We start from the raw sequence: 21,479 nt of genomic DNA, 5'->3' as shown, positions 1-21,479 counted from the left end.
AACGAAAGCACGTTTTTCATGATAGTCTCGCTGTGCAACAATTGTGCTCAGTGTTGACGTTGCGAGGCCTAGCTCCTTAGCCAACTCCGTCCGCTTCCTCTTGGGATCCTCATCGACCTTTCGAAGAATGTCTAATTTCTCTTTAAAGGAGAGTGCTTTCCGCTTGCGAGACATAGCTCGCTGCGACTAGGCAAAATGGCGCAAACACGAAGAACGCGGCCCGAAGCGCAGCAGCCACTCCATCTGACGGCTCGCAGAAAAGGAGGAAAAGTACAAAAGCACCAAAAGCGCCACCGCTTCAAATTCTTCGCGCCCAGTCGCGGAGTCCGCGCTGTCCGGCGCCGCGCCTCCGCATCAAAAGAGGAGAGAAAGCGCGTGACTGCGCACTGTTCTCTTTCGCGGCCATCGGTGGGGCGGCGTTTATTCGTATCAACCGACGCAGGTTGAAAATCGATTCGTAACAACCGTTCTCTAGCCCGTTGCAAAGTAATGGGGCTCGGCCGGGACCACAGAAAAATTCGTATCATCCGGAAATTCGTATTAGCCGTGATCGTATCATCGAGCTTTTACTGTATGTTGTATTCAGTTTCGTTATCCATTTGAATTCTTTATTCCCCAGGGGATGCTTCCGTTTTTTGTTATATATATGGTTGTATATGTTCAATAAACAGTTTTTGTACATCGGGACGGCTGGAGTCTGACTCCCACCTTCGATAACACCACGCGCACCATATTTCAACCTTAGTTTGCTCTACCTATTTTAGTAATGCAACGAAGTTCACTTTTAATGGACCGCGCTACATCGAAATATCAGCTACAGCGGACAAAATTAGCGGCAATTTTTTTCAAAATCTGGCGTATAAAACGTACTTTTGCTGAGTCGACACTGGCTGACAACAGACTTTTGAAGGTCAGCCGACAATCGTGGCTCAATTGCGCGCACGGAGGAGAGGCGGAATGCACCATCTCTTTTGCAGGGCTGCTGCTTACAGCGCGGCCCAAGCGCTGTATTTTGAAAGTGATCTTATCTTGAAAATACAAAGTGCGTTCGGTGCACTTTGTCCTTTCGTATGTGCTGAGCTTTTGACATTTAGTTCGTTCGCTGCTGTTGCTGCGCTTCCCGACTGCAGCGTTTTGACAGCAACTTACCGTGGTCATCGAGCGAGATGTGCTCATGTTTACCTGTGCACGCATGACACCGAGCTTGTTAATTTAGCTAGTGTTGAGTCTAGTGGGTAAAGGCATTGGCGAGAAATGCCATTCATGACACGAGAAAAGGGAAAAGAAGGCGATGTGGGCGGCAGCGCAACTCATGAACACGTAAAAAAAAAAGTGTTCGACCAGGGAATCGCAGGTGTCGGTCTCTTCTTTGCCGCTACATTATTGGTGCCGAAACCCGGGAGAAGGCCGGCGTCTATCACACCGATACCGTACTGAGGATGGAAAAGTTGCGCAGGCATCGAGGCGTCCTTCGGGCTGCCACTACACGACTCCTTTCAGAGACCAGGGAGATGCTCCTGCAAGGCACTCAACCGCCTTCCGCCGACCTGCAGGAGATGGACAGGCTGCACGACAAAGACACAGCTCTCGCCGATCTGGATAAACAAATCGCAGACCTCCTTGACGGTGAGGAATTCAAGGAAGAAATTAAGGGTGCCATCGAGTATCACGAAAAGATCATCAACACCGTCAGCAGGCTTCAGTCTACGCTGAACATGTGTGCGTCTGTTGGTCCTGCGATCGTCGAAGGCAACCAGCTGAGACATCATGAATACAGCAGTGCCATGGGAGCGGCTCACTCGATTGATGGTCAAGACCTCGCCAATCGCAGCAGGCCAAGAGCACCGGCCCTATGAGTCGCCTTGCCTAAACTTCAAGTATCCGTCTTTAGCTATGAAACCCGTGAGTGGCAGGGGTTTTGGTCGCACTACAAGGCAACCATTTACACGCATCCCGAGCTCACTGACATTGAGAAGTTTAATAATTTGAGGACTTACTTGGGCGGAGCTACAAAGCGTGCCATCTAGGGAATATGCCTGACAGAAGCCAACTACAAGATCGCCATCAAGGTGCTCACTGATCGTTTTGGCGGTAAGGACATTCTCATAGATGATCACATCGAAAGCCTACTTGCCATTGAAATCATCGAGTCATTGTCACAAATATTGAGGCTGCGGGACTTGTACGAGCAAATACAGTTCAGGACCGGCTACTTGAACAGTCTTGGCGTGCCATCTGCAGAGTACGCAGTTGTTTTGAATCGAGTGCTGATGCGCTCATTGTCGGAGGACCTGGCGATCCTGTATCGGAAGCGCACAAAGTCCGACGCAGGCGCGGACTCTGCAGATCAATCAAGAGAAGAAAAAGTGAATGCAATCATGAGGTTCCTTCAAGTTGAAGTGGAGAGCAAGGAGGGAAGTCATTTGTCACGTGAGAAGAGCCCTTCAGGGAGGACGTCAGTGAACCGCAAAGTAGTGGTCGTCATGACACCACCTGATCTACCTTAACACTAACAGCATCGTCCTCATCACAAGGTACCACTTCAATACCTGTACCGACTACGTGTTCCCTATGCGGTCTCCAAGAACATGTGACACGCGATTGCCAGGGTACACTATCTGCGGAAAAAAAGCGCCAGTGGCTTTTCAGCCAGCAATGCTGCTTTAAGTGTGGAAAGCAGGGACACGTTGCTCGCAGTTGCCGAACTTCAGCATAGCTCAAGTGTGACCGATGCTCAGGACGCCACCTTTCTACACTGTGTGAGATTTGAAGCCGACTTGTCACCCGCAGTCCGCCATCCACTGCTCCTGTCAGAGCTGAAAACCGAGAGGCGGCCACGCGAGAAACGCAGGTAACAACAGCTCTTGCGAGCAGCATGCGATCGTCGTCTGTGTTGCTCCAGACAGCCACAGTGTTGGACGTCCGGGAACCATAGCCGCGTGCTAGTACGGCTGATGCTTGACACCGACAGCGAACGCACGTTTATACGTAAAGACCTGTCACAGCAGCTGTCTCTTCCTTGCACCGGAAATGAAGAGTTAGACGTGTTTACATTCGGCGGCTCCAGATACACACGGCATTACCAATGTCATCACCCTATGCGTACGTGAATGACAGCAACGACGAAACGCTTCGTGCCTGTTTGGGCCTTTATTGCATTTACCGCCGCATAACAATGCGTTGACCGCGGGGTTTCATGGTCGCCATCCATGATCACGTGGATAGCTGCTGCGGTTTCGGCAAAAAGTAGTTTCATTTTGACTCAATCTGCACGTCGGCCGCGTGCCTAAAAAGCTACGTAGTGGCCATCCATGATCGCATAGATAGCAACCGCGATTTAGTCTGCAGCTGTTAAAGCGAATGGTAGTTTCGTTCTGACTCGGTGCGTGCATCGGCCACGTGCCTTAAGCACCGCAAAGTCGCCATTCATAATCACGTCAATAGCGGCCGCGGTTGCGACAAACAGTTGTTTCGATTTGACTCGGTGCAAAGCTGTCGAGCTTGCACCGGCTACATCGCGATGAACGTGCAATCTGTTGGCGGTCAGCTTACTGGCGAAAAAATAATCGGGATGTGCGCGCGGTAGTGCAAAGCGTGTCACAAATGATGGCGCGCGCCGCGGCTGTGCTGTGAAAGAAGTTGCGAGGCCTCGATCGCTGCTGCGAGAGCCAATTGGTCACGAGATGACGAGAATTGCAGCTTCTGCACTGCTTTTGTGCAAAATAGCAAATAGATTTACTCATCCGTTACACTAATAAAATCGTGCTGATGTAGTAAGCATTTGCTTATTGTTTTCTGGATACCCTGATAATTTGGCATTCGGTTAATTTGGACATTTATTGGGGTCCCGTGAAATTCGAATTAACTAGGTTTTACTGTAATATGTGATATATACTATTCGAACTATTCGACCAAATCACTATTCGCTTCGAATTCGCTTCGAACCTCAAATTCACTATTCGCCCATCCCTATACATTTCACCAATTCGATTTTGTTTTGGTGATCCTTGACACATGCTTTCTTTTCTTTCCTGTTTGAGTTAGTCATTTCACTAATGATTAACCCTTTAACCGCTAATTTAACTTGCGAAAAATTTACCAAGGTTGCAAATTTTATTTAAGTAGACATAATTTTTACCATGCTATTCTGAGTCTGAAAATAAATGTTTTATTGACTGAAAAATTATTGATTTCTGTTTAGAATTAGCACACCAAGCAGCAAAGTACGCTACCGCATAATGGTTCGTCTCCATGATTTCCCAGTCATGACGTCCCAGTAAAAAAATGCACGAAACCAGCCGAGAATGTCATTCTCGGCAGTGGGCTGCCGCAAGATTCAGGGCACTGAAGAGAAGTGAAACCGCAGAGGCGCAGGTGGCGGGTTATCGGTGTTCATGCACTGCTCAGTGTGTTACTGTCGTCGTCATCGCCGCCGCTCTCGTCATCTGAAGCAATATCTATGGTGAAGACAACATCTGAGTTGCTGTTGGGACACAAATTTCACGTCGTCAGTAATGCTGCTTTCTGTTCTGCTCCAAGAAGCACCTCTTTTTCTTGGAGCATCGCCACCACCGGCATTCTTCTTGCGAAGCGCCAATATGAAATGACTGTTGCCAGCTGAAAACACGCATGAAAAGCACGAAATGCGGTTTTTCATAGACAACTATTGCCATCTAGGGTTGAAAATTGCAAGCAAAGCAATTGACGACTGTGATAGGTCTTTGTCGGAGGAAGGAGAGGAAAATCGGGCCAGAAGAGTATGACTCGTCGTTGGCGATATTGGTACAAACTCGTCTGACGAGTACAGCTCGGGGTTGGCAGCTAAAGGGTTAACTTGGACTAATGAAATGACTAGGTACACTGCTCATGACACGAGCAGTGCACCTAGAAATTACCTCGGCCATGACAGCGTGAGCATTTATCCTTGCATTTCGTCGTTTTACATCCAGGCATGGTGTTGCTTCTGTAGTATATTCTGAAAACGCCAAGACATTCCGCAGCTGTTCCAGACAATTGCGACTGTTGCTCAGCGAGACCGTCCACGACTATGCAAGTGCTCATCGAATCCAGTGGAAATTCATCGCCGGACGGGCCCAGTGGTGGGACAGCACGTCATCCGGACAATTAAGGATGCGCTTAAACGCTGTCTTGGTCGAAGCAGCTTCATTTACAAACAACTCCTCACTGTGCTGGCTGAGGTAGAAGTGATTGTCAACTGCCGCCTTTAACGCAACTCCGCGGGGATGTAGAGGCGCTCACGCCATCGCCCTTCCTAACCGGCAAGCGCATCATCGTAGGTCTACCAGTAAGAACAACAAACTGTTTGCCTAGCTCCACCCCGCAAAACTTGCGAAGGCGGGTCAAGTATAGAGACGAGGCTGCTGCACCAATTATAGAAACGATGGAAGAAAGAGTATTTGCTTTTCCTCCGCTCAGCTCGCCACTATCAGCCAGCGTCTTCGTCCCGAATGCATGTTGGTTACATGGTGATAGTGAAGGAGGACAACGTGCCGGAGCTGCAGTGGAAACTCGGCAGCGTAGTCGAAGCGTTTCCAGGCCGGGACGGCATCTAGAGATATTTCAATATCGCTTTCCCAAATGGCTGGCAAGTCCGACGTGCGGCTCGGCGGTTGTGCCCTTTGGAGGAAAACGAGCATGCCGCGGGCTCGGGAAGATGTTGAGTCTACGTGAGAAAAGCATTGGCGGGAAATGCCATGCATGGCACCAGAAAAGGAGAAACGGTAGCGCGACTCCTGAGCACACACAAAGAAGTGTTCGATCAGGGGACCGCGGGTGTAGGTCTCTTCTCTGCCGTTACACTTAGTAGGCGAATATTTACAACTTTATAAGGCTGATAGAACTACTATCCTTACTTTGTATGGCTGTCTACTAATCTGCTATCACAATCAGTGCTTTCCCTTTTAGGCAAAACTGCAACTTTTTTACCATGAACATTCCTCACTCACTCTTTACAGTAACGTTAGACATTGCGACCAAAGTTTTGGATATTACAGACTTTGAATAAAACTGACATTTTTGCCGGATTTTGAGGGTCCGCTGTAATGAGAGTCAACTGTATTAGACCCCAATACGCTGAGAAGGACTTTGTGAAAAGCTACTACGACCTTACTTCGGACCGTACAAGACCCTCCAACTTATGCAGGCACATTGGACCATGAGGTCGTGCTGGAAAGTATTACGCAATCACAGTGTCGTCGCACACGGACTGAAGTTTAGCACGTACTCTGTGTTAAACCATTTTATATAAGCTGACAAACTCCGTGATCTTTTTTTCTATGTTCATTAGTTATTTTTCTTTATTATATGTGCTTTTGTTTTTTGCTTTTGTGTTCAGCATTGGAACAATGCTCTTTAAAGGGACATACAACCGCTCGGAAGATGAATCGAGATAACCCCGCTGATGGAAAAATTGCCTATCGTACGGGTTAAAACGAGCCATGTTTGTCTCATTAAACGTGAATTTATATTTTTAATTCTTCACTAAAACTTGCGAAAAATGGCCTTGGCACCCCACGTGGCATAAAACATGAAGGTGCATAAGGTCTACCATGTGACCTTCAGTTAATGTACACAGTTCAGTCTTTTTATTAGTATTGAAATTCATTACACTTTCTTCTGTTACAAGTTTTTTCTAACTTACAATGTGCAGATAAGCCTTTGTTTCTAGTGAGTAGAAAAGTGGCTCTGTCTTCACCTTTGTTTTCGATGACTTGGCTTGGCTCGTCTATCGACAGAATAGTGACAACAGGGGCGCGCCAGCCATGGCGTAGGCATGTACATGGGGGAACACGGTACAAATAAAGAAAGGTTTGTATGACAACGCAAACTTATTGTACCAGCGTTTTAGTTTCAAAAGTGGTTGAAAAGATGAAAATGCAAGTGGTAACGAGTTACACTCATTTCTGTGAAAGCAGAACGATGGGCGGCGTTCACAATTTGTGAGGCGGGCTATCGGCATCGCTTCCATTTCTCAGTGTTGCTGGAGGAGGGACTTATTTTTTTAAAGGCTACTTAGGTCGAAAAATCCTGCTTACAAAATAACCACGCGCTTTTTGAAGTAGCTGCTGCAGGTGTAAACACTACGTGAGGGTGAGCTTTTCAATGCGCCATAAAAAACTAGGTCCTTAAAAATCGGTTGTCAGTCCCTTTAAGAGGGCGGCATTGCACGTGTACCTTTTTATGTTTTCTGGTGACCATCTTTCACCGGCTGACAAAGGTTAAAATGTAATCACCCAACGTAAGACGCGACATTCTATATCTGAAGTTTCTTGAACATTATCGTTGGTTCTATCTGCTCTTTATGCTGTTGCCGAGCCTTGTGTAATCCGATTGCGTGTGCGACGAGAATTGTGGCGTACATTCTAGAACTTAAGCGAGCACCACGCTGGAAAGTTTTATTGAGCCATGTTTAAATAGCCAACGCATCTTATCTGCAGATGAGATTTTCAATGGTCGGTGAGTGTTCTTGCCGCTATCACTATGCTGAGTATTACTTGCCTGGCATAGGTTTGTCCAATGAAGAGTTAAATTCGTAACTCAGTTTTGACATTGCGTATTTCTACACCATCACTACAACAGGACACTATTGATGACAAAATTTGAAATTTGTAACCTAGTTAAGGCCGAACTGTTCTCAACTGAATGCAAATATGTAGTAGGGCGATTTTTCTGAGCCATACTTTTGGGACCCACTCGATTATTTTGACCTTGTGGCAGCAACACCACAAAAATGGCAGGCAAAATTTTGGCAACCATTACATGGATCTTTCACGAATAAACATCATGAACAGTTCCATTTTTTTGTGATGCAAGTCATACGGAAGCCTCCCTACTGAACAGAGTCAGGTCATTTTTTTTTTAATAAACTGTGTGTGTCTTGCTTAATCAAACAACTTTTATATTTTTCGCAAGATTTCAGTATTGCATTTACAGTTGGCAGGTCATGAAACAACCTGTGGGAGACAAACTTAAGCATTTCTTCAATGAGTAATGAATGGGGTTCCAAATGGAGCATTGTTTACGACAATTATTTATAGCTTGTCGCAGTAGTGCAGAGGTGCGAGTGGGTGTCGTGTCCTGTTCTGCAGCCCCTTACATTGCTTGTGCAGGTACGTGTTCAAGCGTCTGCGCTTCCTGGGTAACAAGCAGCTGTCTCAACTGAGCGCCCTGTTCTTCTTGGCGTTGTGGCATGGCCTGCACTCTGGCTACTACGTCTGCTTCTTTAACGAGTTCATTGTGATGAAGTTTGAGCGCGATGCCCTCGAGGTGATTGAGCGGCTGCCACGCCTCAAACAGCTCATCTACCACCCATACCTGCGACTGCCTCGCTTCCTCCTCCTCAAGGTCTACGTGCTGGCCATGTTTGGATACTGCATCGTGCCCTTCGTGCTGCTCTCGCACCAGCGCTACATTGAGGTATGTCGCTTGGCTGTTGCACCCGGGCCAAATGCGTAAAGGGCCCCATGTGGCAGCAAATCCGGTGTCAGCGTCAGCAGCGTTGTCCGTTTAAGAAAAATAATCCCTAACCATGCAGGCCCTCCATGGGCCGCATAGGCGTTACTGAACTAGTTGAATTTCTCAAAGTAAAATGCATCAGAAAATTTGTAAAGTATGACTTGCACACAACCTACCGACGTGACAGCGTTGTATTGTAATTTGAATGCACGGGAAAACATAATTCTGTTACGCAGAAACTCAAACACAAACCCCTTTACCAGCTACCGTTTGAGGTCTGTCTTAGTGGGAGGGGTGTGCCCCGCTCATTTCCTTGCAACACCATCCAGATGGCGCTTGCTTCCATACATCCCCAGCAGCGGCGGACCTCGCCGTGTGGGGGAAAGGAAAAAGAACCAGAAAGCTTGCCTTCGTGCATAGCGTTTGCAGGTAAACATTGCAGTTACATAAGCTGCAGTGCCGCCCCGGTATCCTGCAGTGGACATAAATATAGGCTGATGATGATGAAGTTGCAGTTGCCGGGAAGCGTGAGAAGCAGTCAGGGATCTTTGAATGCAATCGCGTTCCGCTCTTAAAGGTTAAGCTTAAGTGTCCTCCAAGTTTTGCCAGAGCAATCCAAAACCAGAAGCACGTGTTTCTGTTGTAAACAAGCAATGCGCACACTTGCTGCATGCAGGGTGCGCACAGGTTCTTGAAGTCGTTGAAAACCCTTGAAAGTGAAATTTCCGTTTTCAAGGCCTTGAAAGTCCTGGAATTTCTTTTCTGTCCTTGAAAACCCTTGAATTCTTGGGGTTTTCATGGGGTCCGACAGTGCGACTCACATTACAGCAAAAAACCCCAGTGATACGAACCTGGCTGGTACAAATTTTGATGTGATACAAATTCGTAACATTCCCTGGCCGAAATACATTGCTAGCAATACGAAAAAAATCGGCTGTTCCGAATGTGTTGCCACGCTGCTGCGGATCATACTGACACGTACACATGTTTATCTTTCACTGGTGGCCGCTTTCAACATTGGCTGACAAATGTTAAACGTTATCGCTCGGCGCAGGACGCGCCTGCATTGGAAGCTTCTCGGACGTTATCGATGCTTCTATCCGTCGTCTGTGGTCACCGACGCCCATGTAATCTGATTGTATGAGCGACGCGAATTGTCTAGAACTTTCTGGAAGACACGCGGGCATCAGGGATTAATCTGGAACCTTCGATGACTCAGGTATAAAAGCCGACGCGTTTCGCCGCTGATCAGATTTTCGACGATCGCCGACTGTGTTCGCCGCTATCGTTGTGCTTTGAGTGTACCTTGCTTTTGTGGGCACAGGTTCGCCCAATAAACAACCAGTTTCGTCGTACACAGTTTTACGACTGTTTTCTTCAGCGTCACTACTACGTGACATCTGGTGGAGGTGCTAGTGCGTTCATGCAGCGAACGCCCCCGCAAAGCCGCGATCCAAGCCCGAAACCGGAGGACAACGCCAACGTCACCAAGGACCAGCGAGCTAGCCGTAGGCAGCAAGGACTTCTGCCGGAGTACGGACTTCTTCCCGAGAAGACCACAGCGATCAAGGCCAAGTCAACGACCCCAATGGCAGCCCCAGCGTCCCCCATCCTGCTGCAACAACCTCGGGAGCCCCCGACCTTCCGTGGATCATCGGCTGAAGACCCTGAAACCTGGCTGGAGACATACGAGCGGATCGCGACGTTCAACAAATGGAGCGACGACGACAAGCTACGCCATGTCTATTTTTCGTTGGATGACGCTGCTCGGACCTGGTTTGAGAACAGAGAGACCACCCTTGTTACGTGGGACCTTTTTCGTGAAAACTTCGTGAGGACCTTCACGAGTGTCGTACGAAAGGAGAGGGCAGAGGTTCTCTTAGAAACCAGGGTGCAATTGCCGAACGAGAACATCGCGATCTTCACGGAGGAGATGTCTCGCCTCTTCCGCCACGCCGACCCCGACATGTCTGAAGAAAAGAAAGTTCGGTTCTTGATGCGGGGTGTCAAAGAGCAACTATTCACCGGATTGATGCGCAACCCGCCCAAGACTGTCGCCGAATTTCTTTCCGAGGCCACAACGATCGAGAAGACGCTTAAAATGCGCGCCAGGCAATACAACCGCCGTGCCCTGACCAACTACGCCGATGCTCAAGCTCTAGGCGCCGACGACCTGCGCGAGACCATCAGAGCAGTCGTTCGCGAGGAGCTGCAGAAGCTCTTACCCAGGTCGCAGCCTCAAGTGGCATCTATCGCCGCCGTCGTCAAAGAAGAAGTTCAGCGCTCACTTGGAGTTCCTGATGTGCAGCCGCAATCGCCGCAACCCCAGCCGGAAGCGCTGACTTACGCCGCCGTTGCCCGTCGTCAAGGCCCTCCTTCACGCTCGCACCAGGGCCAAGTAACGCCGCAGTTCCGTCGCCCACCGCTGCCGCCGCAGCCAGCACGCCCGCCCGTCACCCAGCGCAGCTACCCGAGAAAGACGGACATTTGGCGCGCCCCCGACCACCGCCCGCTCTGCTATCACTGCGGGGAAGCTGGTCATGTCTACCGCCGATGCCCATACCGCGAGATGGGCCTACGAGGGTTCGCCGTCAACGCGCCGCGTCCACAGCTTGGCGAGCGGCCACGTGACATCGCCGACTACCTCGCCGGAGCCCAGTGGCAACCACGACGACCCTCACGCTCGCCGTCACCAGGACGTTACCTGTCGCCGCAGCGCCGACCATACACTGGCCCAGCCCGGGGCCGGTCCGTGAGCCCCTATCCGGGAAACTAAAGGCAGCAACCGATGGAGGTGCGGTTGCTGTACGACGCAATGCCGAAGATCCTCCGACGCCGCCGACGACGACGATTCGCGATTCATCACGACGAGATATCAGCACGCCGCCTAGCAACAGCCTTGACAACACTTCGCCGCCGAAAGAAGACCTTCCGACGCGACGTAGCAGCAGCAGAGCAAGCCGACGCAGCCGTGATCCGACGCCACGAATTAACCGCAACGCCAGACGCCGGTCTACCGATCTAGACGTGCTCATCGATGGCCATAACGTCACCGCTCTCGTCGACACTGGAGCCGACTATTCCGTCTTCAGTGGCCCGTTCGCCGCCAAGTTGAAGAAGGTGAAAACAGCCTGGCAAGGACCCGATATCCGGACAGCGGGAGGCCACCTAATAACGCCGACTGGAATCTGCACAGCGCGAGTCACGGTAAACAACCGCACTTACCCGGCGAGCTTCGTAATCCTGCAGCACTGCTTCAGGGATGTCATCCTAGGCATGGACTTTCTAAATCAACACGGTGCAGTCATCGACTTAAGGTCCAAGTCGATAACGCTTTCAACGCACAACGCGATACCACCGCATACAAGCATAAGTTACCATGCCTTGAATGTGCTTGAAGAACAAGTCACCGTTCCGCCTCGCTCCAGCGTAATGATTTCCGTCGGCACCGAAGTGCCTGCAGACATGGAGGGCGTCATTGAGGGCGATCATCACTTACTGCTCGACCGTGAAATTTGCGTCGCTAGAGGCATAGCTGAGCTACGTGCAGGGAAAGCAACGGTGATGCTCACGAACTTCAGCCCCGAATACAAGCACATTAACAAAGGCACCACGGTCGCCTACATCGACGAAATAGTACAAGCCAGCAGTGCTTTCGCCTTCACGGATTCCAGTGCACCCGCAACGACGACTATAATACCTGAACCAACTTTCGACGTCAATCAGAACCTTCCCAGGCATAAGAAAGAACGACTAAAAGCTCTGCTCCTGCAATACAAGGATTGCTTCTCGTCGTCGTCAAAAGTTCGACAAACCCCTGTCGCCAAGCACCGCATCATAACCGACGAAAATGCCCGCCCATTGCGTCAGAGCCCGTACCGAGTTTCGGCGCGCGAACGCGAGGCCATAAGGCGACAAGTCGACGAAATGCTACGCGACGACATCATCCAGCCGTCCAAGAGTCCGTGGGCGTCCCCCGTGGTGTTAGTGAAGAAGAAGGATGGAACCCTACGTTTCTGCGTCGATTATCGTCGCCTCAACAAGGTCACGAAGAAGGACGTATACCCCCTCCCACGGATTGACGACGCCTTGGATCGACTGTACAATGCAAAGTATTTTTCGTCGATGGACCTCAAAACCGGCTACTGGCAAATTGAAGTCGACGAGAGGGATCGGGAGAAGACGGCCTTTATAACACCAGACGGACTGTTTGAGTTCAAGGTCATGCCGTTTGGTCTTTGCTCGGCACCTGCGACTTTCCAACGCGTCATGGATACAGTACTGGCAGGCTTGAAGTGGCAGACTTGCCTCGTCTATTTGGACGACGTCGTTGTGTTTGCCTCAAGCTTCGAAGAACACCTGCGGCGCCTTGAAACAGTTCTTCAAGCAATCAAAACCTCCGGACTCACGTTAAAGCCAGAAAAGTGCCGCTTCGCGTATGAGGAGCTCTTGTTTTTGGGCCACGTCATCAACAAGTCTGGAGTGCGCCCCGACCCTCAGAAAACTGCGGCCATCTCCAACTTTCCTCTGCCCGCTGACAAGAAGGCAGTGCGTAGATTTCTTGGACTGTGCGCCTATTACAGGCGCTTCGTCAAGGATTTTTCACGGATCGCAGAGCCACTGACGTATCTCACGAAGGCCGACGTCGAGTTCAAGTGGGAGACGCCGCAACTCGAAGCATTTGAAGAACTGAAGCGACGCCTGCAATCGCCGCCAATACTTGCGCATTTCGACGAAAACGCCGATACCGAAGTCCACACCGACGCAAGCAGCGTAGGACTCGGCGCCGTGCTTGTGCAGAGGACTGATGGACTAGAAAGGGTTGTAAGTTACGCTAGCCGGTCGCTATCGAAGGCGGAAGCAAATTATTCCACAACAGAAAAGGAGTGCCTCGCCATCATCTGGGCTACATCAAAGTTTCGTCCCTACCTCTATGGCAGGCCCTTTAAAGTTGTGAGCGACCACCACGCCTTGTGTTGGCTAGCTAACTTGAAGGATCCTTCAGGTCGCCTCGCACGATGGAGTCTGAGACTTCAAGAATTCGACATCACCGTCGTTTACAAGTCCGGGCGAAAGCACTCTGACGCCGACTGCTTGTCTCGCGCCCCCGTCGAACCGCCGCCACAGGACGACCAGGATGACGACACTTTCTTGGGACCAATCAGTGCCGACGAATTCGCCGAACAACAGCGAGCCGACCCGGAACTAAGGAGCCTTGTAGACTACCTGGAAGGCAAGACCGTCATTGTGCCGAAGGTGTTCAGGCGAGGATTGGCGTCGTTTTTCTTGCAAAACGACATTCTCCTAAAGAAGAACTTCTCGCCTCTCCGAGCCAACTACCTCCTCGTGGTACCCTCAGCATTGCGTCCAGAGGTTCTGCAAGCTCTCCATGACGACCCAACGGCTGGACATCTCGGTTTTTCACGCACTCTCGCGAGGATACAAGAAAAATACTACTGGCCTCGCCTCTCTGCCGACGTCGCCCATTACGTAAGGACATGCCGAGACTGTCAGCGACGCAAAACACCGCCGACAAGGCCAGCCGGACTTCTACAGCCAATCGAGCCACCTCGCCGACCGTTCCAGCAGATCGGGATGGACTTACTGGGGCCTTTTCCGACGTCGACGTCCGGAAATAAATGGATCGTCGTCGCTACGGACTACCTCACCCGCTACGCCGAAACAAAAGCTTTGCCCAAAGGCAGTGCCGCCGAGGTAGCCCGATTCTTCGTTGAGAACATCCTCCTGCGTCACGGTGCCCCAGAAGTCCTCATCACCGACAGAGGCACGGCCTTTACGGCAGAACTAACTCAAGCCATCCTGCGGTACAGCCAGACAAGCCATCGCCGCACCACCGCCTACCACCCGCAGACGAATGGCCTCACCGAGCGCCTAAATAAGACCATCGCCGACATGCTGGCAATGTACGTCGACGTCGAACACAAGACGTGGGATGCCATCCTTCCGTACGTGACCTTCGCATACAACACGGCCGTGCAAGAAACGACGCACATGGCGCCGTTCAACCTGGTCTACGGAAGGAACCCGGCAACGACGCTTGACGCCATGCTACCAGACGTCGCTGACGAAGAAAATCTTGACGTTGCCACTTATTTGCAGCGTGCCGAAGAAGGTCGACAGCTCGCCCGACTGCGCATCAAGAACCAGCAGAGGACCGACAGCCGACACTACAACCTTCGACGACGCTACGTCGAGTACCAGCCCGGTGACCGTGTTTGGGTCTGGACTCCGATACGCCGACGAGGACTTAGCGAGAAGCTGTTACGTCGCTATTTCGGACCATATAAGATCACCCGACGTATTGGCGCACTGGACTATGAGGTCGTGCCAGACGGCATTTCGCAATCACAGCGGCGCCGGGCACGACCTGAAGTCATCCACGTGGTGCGTCTTAAGCCTTTCTACGCCCGCTGACAAACTTAGGTACTTTGTTATTTTGTTATTGTTTTTTGTTATTTTGTTTATTACGCATGGTTTTTGTTTTCGCTTTCGTGTTTGTTTGTAGCATCGGGGCGATGCTTTTTAAGGGGAGGGTATTGACACGTACACATGTTTATCTTTCACTGGTGGCCGCTTTCAACATTGGCTGACAAATGTTAAACGTTATCGCTCGGCGCAGGACGCGCCTGCATTGGAAGCTTCTCGGACGTTATCGATGCTTCTATCCGTCGTCTGTGGTCACCGACGCCCATGTAATCTGATTGTATGAGCGACGCGAATTGTCTAGAACTTTCTGGAAGACACGCGGGCATCAGGGATTAATCTGGAACCTTCGATGACTCAGGTATAAAAGCCGACGCGTTTCGCCGCTGATCAGATTTTCGACGATCGCCGACTGTGTTCGCCGCTATCGTTGTGCTTTGAGTGTACCTTGCTTTTGTGGGCACAGGTTCGCCCAATAAACAACCAGTTTCGTCGTACACAGTTTTACGACTGTTTTCTTCAGCGTCACTACTACGTGACAATACGAACGCTTGAGCAACAGCGGCGGCGGCCGAGCCAGCGGGGCGACCGGCACAGACAAACCGACACAGCGGGATCTGGGCGGGATCCATAGTCGCCAAGCAACCGACTACGTCCCGCGGCTGCGCAATCTCTCATTGGTCCCCACGTCGAGCGGACCGGACCACACCACAGCCTAGCCGATGCTTTGCGAGAAAGTAGACGAGGACCGCTGCTGAGGTGTAGCCTGACTGACGACTGAGGTGCAGCCCTGACGCCGATGGTCAAAACGCTCCCTGCACTCGACGTGCTCAGGCGTTCAGTGGCGTGCGAAAACATTCCCAAGATAACGTGCGTGCACTTATACGCCTTTCAGAAGGCGATCGTGGACGATTTGGGCAAGAAGAAAACGTCCCGTTGATACGTTTTTCTAGGGACCGCGGAAAAAAAAAACAAAAAAAAAAAAGCCCCAGGTTCGCCCGAGAGGTGAAGCAACGGAAGCGCAGCAGCAGCAACGAGCGAATTGACCTTTGTGCTGTCTCTCGCTTTAACGCAAACTAAACGTCGAAGGCACAGCGAATACAAAGCTACTGGCACTAGGCGCACTTTGTCAACATCGCAGATCATTTTGACGATAAGGTCCGCGGGCGCGCACTTTGCGCACGTCACAGATCGCTTTCAGGATACTGCACCCGCGCGGATGCGTTGTATCTGCAACGTGCCCATCGCTTGTTGCAATGTACCGGTCGCTTGTTGCTATGTGCAAGCTGGCTGCACCGCTAAATTTACGTGACCGCCACATTTAAACGCAACGTAACATGCAAGAACATTATAGATTGTCGAAGTGTCACCGGGAATGCCCGGTTATTCAAACGCAAAAGCATTTGCGATGGTTAATTCGAACATACCGCGCACCGACAATGCTCTCAGCAGCGCGCTAAATCACGTGGCGGTGCCTCTAACCGGCATTCCTCCAACACCGCCATAGAGCAAAAGCTTAGGCGAGACCCCTCAACGCCGCGCGGAGAAAAAAAAATAACCGCGGCGTAACGGCAAGGTTGCCGTTTCTGCGTGGCGCCGGAACATGCGTGTACGTGCCGATGTCTCAGCCAACGCTGCGGCGCTAAAGGGGAGCGCGCTAAGGGGAGCGGGCTCCCTGAGCGCCCTGAAACGTCAGGGAGTGGGCTAAGCTGGCGCCGGGCCGGCAGGAGCGGCGGACGCTCAGAGACAGTCAAAGGTGAGGGGGAGGGCGAGGGGAGCCACCAAAGTGACAGAGTTGCCGAGGCCAAATCCGCTTCCCTGCCGCCCGTCGTTGTGTCGGCTCTTCCTCTTCACAACCACAATCTCTCTCTCGCCGTGCCTGCGCCGCCCGCCCCCTGAAATTTCGTTTTCTGCCGTTATCGCGAAGCGAGCGTTGGCCGACTCGGGCAGTTTCGTGGCCCTCGCTCGATATGTGCTTGCACGCCGCGATATTTCACGAATCGCACCGTTCGTACCTCGTGCTATGGTGCACGAATATTTCAAAAATATGTCGTTCTTTTAGTTCGAACAAATTTTTGGGCCCCTTCGAGTTCGAATTATCGAGATTCGACAGTAGTTTTAATTGTGTTTCGATGATACGAATTTCGGCTAATACGAATATTTTTCGTGACCCCGTGAGATTCGTATCTTCGAGCTTTTACTGTATATAGTTAAGAGACATGCTGTAGTGGGTGATATTGAAATGATTTTGACTACCTGGCATTTTTCAATGTGGACTTCAGTCTAAGTATACGAGCGTTGTCGAATTTCGCCTCATCGAAAGCGGTCGCCGAGAGCGCGATTAAACCTGCGACTTCGAGCTCAGCAGCGCAAAACCATATTTATTTGGGTACACCGTGGCGAATCAATAATCACAAGCAAAGGTGCCCTTGCACGCAGAGGTAACGATGATGGTACAGTGCTCAGCGATTGAAAGGCGATGCTCCGAGGGCATCGCTGCGAGCAATTTTTGCACCATCTAGGAGCCCTTGGTCCACCGAGTTGAAACATTGTTGTGTACGGTGATAGCCAGAGCCTTTGTGATGAATTTGATTCCCCGTGATCACACATTGTTGACTGATGGTGCAAAGAGTGCCAACCGCCATGCGGTGCGATTATGGCATTTCAGTTGCTGAGCAGCGTACAGTCCGTTCTGCCGAAAAGGAAGTATACGATACAGGGGTGTCGCAATTATCGTGCCCCAAGATTTTAAAATATGCAAATGCAACGTAGCTATAGAGAACCAAGGCAATCTTGATTGCCGTCGCTTGGAGATACTGAAATTATATTTTGAATTCCACATAATTACATGATTAGTCTTAATTATTCAACTTGTCAAACATAAAAATTAGATGAAAAGTTTCAATGAGAAAATTGTAGAGCCACATGAAAAACTGCAGATACAGCTTTTTGTTGCTCAATACGTGCTACATAAAAGTGTTTTTCCGAGCAAGAAAGAAGCTCGCGAATACACGCAAAGTGTCTCGAGCGGCCAGTCACGTGGGAAATTTTGCGTGTATTTGGGGACTTCTTTGACGATAGGAAGAACACTTTTATGCAGCACGTATTGAGCAGCAGAAAGATCCAGACTCGGCTACAAAAAAAAGTGAAACCATCTTTTTTCCAGTTCAGTCAGTGTGCACTAATTACGCACAAATCAGCACAGCATTCCGAGTAGCGGGAACTTTACAACAATTTGAATAGCTGCATTATTATGTTAAGAGCAACTAACGAAACCAGAATTTGCACGTATTTCAGTCTTCCTGTGCATGCGCAAACAAAAAAACATTATGCCAAGCTTTACCGATTGAGTTTTTCTATGAGTACCGCCTCCTTTTAAGGTAAATTTCTTGCACCTTGATATCTATGTAATCTGTTTAGCAGTCAGTCACATTCGATGCCGAGTTACGTGAAGTCAGGTCACACGCTTTTCTTCTCGGTTTCCATCTTTTACGTGGTAACAGTAACAGTGGTTGTTCGATTCCCGTTTGTTTATATGCATGTTAGTATGTTCGTGAATCCCCCAATGACTGTTGAAAGTTTTGAGGTCGCGTGACACTGCTTTTTACATGGTCTGACGTGCTTTGTGTGGGTACAAACGCAGAGCTTCTTCAAAGCCCGTTCGTTTGATGTCCATGTCAGTATGGTTGGGGATGACCCATGAGAGCCTGAAGGAAGTTACGTGATGTCACGTGACTCTTTTTCACGTTGTTTGAAGTATGCGACGTGCGTACCATCGCAGAGCTTCTTTGAAGCCCGTTTGTTTGATATCTATGTCAGTATGGTTGGGGATGACCCATGAGAGCCTGAAGGAAGTTACGTGATGTCATGTGACTCTTTCTCACGTGGTTTGAAGTATGCGACGTGCGTACTATCGCAGAGCTTCTTTGAAGCCCGTTCGTTTGATATCCATGTCAATATGGTTGGGAATCACGCGTGGGCTAGCGAAAGATACATGAGGTCATGTGACACCCTTTTCCAACCTGGTTTGATGTTCGTTACATGTGTACCATCGCATAGCTTCTTCGATTCCTGTTCTTTTGATATCCATGTCAGTATGGTTGGGAATGACCCATGAGAGCCTGAAGAAAATTACGTGATGTCACGCGACTCTTTTTCACATTGTTTGAAGTATGCGCCTAGCGAACCATCTCAGAGCTTCTTTGAAGCCCATTCGTATGATATCCATCAAAGTATGGTTGGGAATCATGCATGGATCAGCGAATGATACGTGAGGTCACATGACACCTTTTTCAACCTGGTTTGACATTCGTTACGTGTGTACCATCGCATAGCTTCTTCGATTCCCGTTCTTTTGATATCCATGTCAGTATGGTTGGGAATGACCCATGAGAGCCTGAAGAAAGTTACGCGATGTCACGTGACTCTTTTTCACATTGTTTGAAGTATGCGACGTGCGAACCATCGCAGAGCTTCTTTAAAGCCCATTCGTTTGATATCCATGTCAATATAGTTGGGAATCACGCATGTGCTAGCGAAAGATACACGAGGTCACGTGACACCATTTTCCAACCTGGTTTGATGTTCGTTACGTGTGTACCATCGCATAGCTTCTTCGATTCCCGTTCTTTTGATATCCATGTCAGTATGGTTGGGAATGACCCATGACCCCGCAAGACCCCGCAAGTGCCCGAGGTCAGAAGAAGAAAAGAGCGGCTTCAGCTCCTGCCATATGTCCGAACGGTTCTCTGGCCTTTCGCTCGCTGACTCACACATAGCCTTAGTGTCCCTATAAGAACAGGTAATTCAATTTATTTCTTTTCCAAATTTTTAGACTGTCTGGCAGAAAATTAACAGTGCCTGAAGAAAGGTATGTGATGTCACGTGACTCTCTTGCACATTGTTTGAAGTATGCTTCGTAGCGTATGAAGAAATGTCTTCAGTTATGTTTGGTCTGCGCAATATTATATTTCGTCGTTATGTTGAACTTCCTATAACACCCTGCATGTGGACCTATACTTTGGATGAAATTCACTGGCGTGAGTATTAAAATATGTGGCATGTAGATTAAATTCATTGGCACTGGGATTAAATGTGATGCGCGTGGATGAAATTCAGCAGGAAAACCTGTAGTAATGTCTTATACTTTTTAGCGCACGAAAAGGGACGAGACACAGATGTACGACGCGGACATAGCAGATGTACGACGCGGACACAGACATAGCAGATGTACGACGCGGACATAGCTCTGTGTCCGCGTCGTACATCTGTGTCTCATCCCTTTTCGTGTGCTAAAAAGATATGGAATACCAACTCGCCCAAACTTACGCTTTTTCTGTAGTAATGCATTCAAGTAATTTAAGAAAAGAAGCTCGGGCTTGAGTAAATGTTGACCGCAGAACTGGGGTGGTATTCTGTAAGAGTCCAATTAGTGGACTGTTAATTTCGGCTGTCGCTGATTGGTTGCTGCTTCACGTGCAGGAAGGCCAGTCTCCTTCCTGCACGTGAAGCAGCAACCAATCAGTGTGTGATCACTATGTGATCCCCGTGTTCCCCCTTTAGGTGCTTGTTGCAAATTTTTTCTCTATATAATGACGAAAATTCTAGCAGCCATCGTCATCCTCCTTGGCCGCCTTCTATATATGACACACCCTGGTGCGTGTCTCGTGCCTCATGCTGCGAGCTTGAGAGGTCAGAAGAAGGAAAATAAAAAAAGTCGCTGTGTCGCCTGAAAGGCGAAGCATTTATTGCGATAGCAAATTAGTAGACAGCTATACAAAGTAAGGATACTAGTAGTTTTATCGGCCGCATAAGCTTGTAAACATAGGCATACTAACTAAATTAAGAAGCATGGTGGCACGCGCGCATAAGCAAACATGAACGCATCTCACTCGATGACCGCGGAAACTGGCTGTCAAAATGCTGGAGTGAGTCAGCGCAGCAGCAGCGAGCAAATTGAGCTTCGTGCCGGCACTCGCATCAACGCGATCTTAGCCGCGAAAACGCAGGGAGAGTGGACTGTGCCCCCGCGACAGATGGCTGTCAAGATGTAGTTGGCATGCGGCTGTATGAAGACACCAACATCAATACAGGGCGCTCGCGGCGCAAGACCCCGCAAGTGCCCGAGGTCAGAAGAAGAAAAGAGCGGCTTCAGCTCCTGCCATATGTCCGAACGGTTCTCTGGCCTTTCGCTCGCTGACTCGCACATAGCCTTAGTCCCTATAAGAACAGTTAATTCAATTTCTTTCTTTTCCAAATTTTTAGAGTGTCTGGCAGAAAATTATTCAAGTAAGCAAGCTAAAAGTTGTGTGCATATGTTCCAGAATGCTCAAAAACACAATAAGTGTTTCTTGTTGCTACATATATTCTATCCAGAGTAGAAAAGTTTGAACTTGAACGAGAAGAAATGGAATAGAGGGGCCCAATTTTTATTAATTATATCATAAGAAGCCAACAAGCCAAGGACAACATAGGCGAAATTACTTGAACTTACTAATTGAAATAAAGAAATGATAAATTAATGAAAATGGATGAAAAACCAACTGGCCGCAGGTGGGGAA

The 21,479-nt window shown here is 49.5% G+C and overlaps 1 protein-coding gene across 3 annotated transcripts in view; it reads left to right on the top strand.

Annotated features, from left to right (window-relative positions):
- Window positions 1–21,479, top strand: part of LOC119445386 (lysophospholipid acyltransferase 5-like) — a 229,556-nt gene that overhangs the window by 166,595 nt on the left and 41,482 nt on the right. For all 3 annotated transcript variants that reach the window (XM_049664504.1, XM_049664503.1, XM_037709693.2), the window contains one exon: window positions 8,130–8,436. In XM_049664504.1, the coding sequence (XP_049520461.1) occupies window positions 8,130–8,436 (307 nt within the window). The remainder of the gene's footprint in view (window positions 1–8,129; window positions 8,437–21,479) is intronic.

Source organism: Dermacentor silvarum, chromosome 3 (genome assembly GCF_013339745.2).
Source record: "Dermacentor silvarum isolate Dsil-2018 chromosome 3, BIME_Dsil_1.4, whole genome shotgun sequence".
Taxonomy (NCBI): domain Eukaryota; kingdom Metazoa; phylum Arthropoda; class Arachnida; order Ixodida; family Ixodidae; genus Dermacentor; species Dermacentor silvarum.
This window is presented reverse-complemented; position numbering and strand designations above follow the sequence as displayed.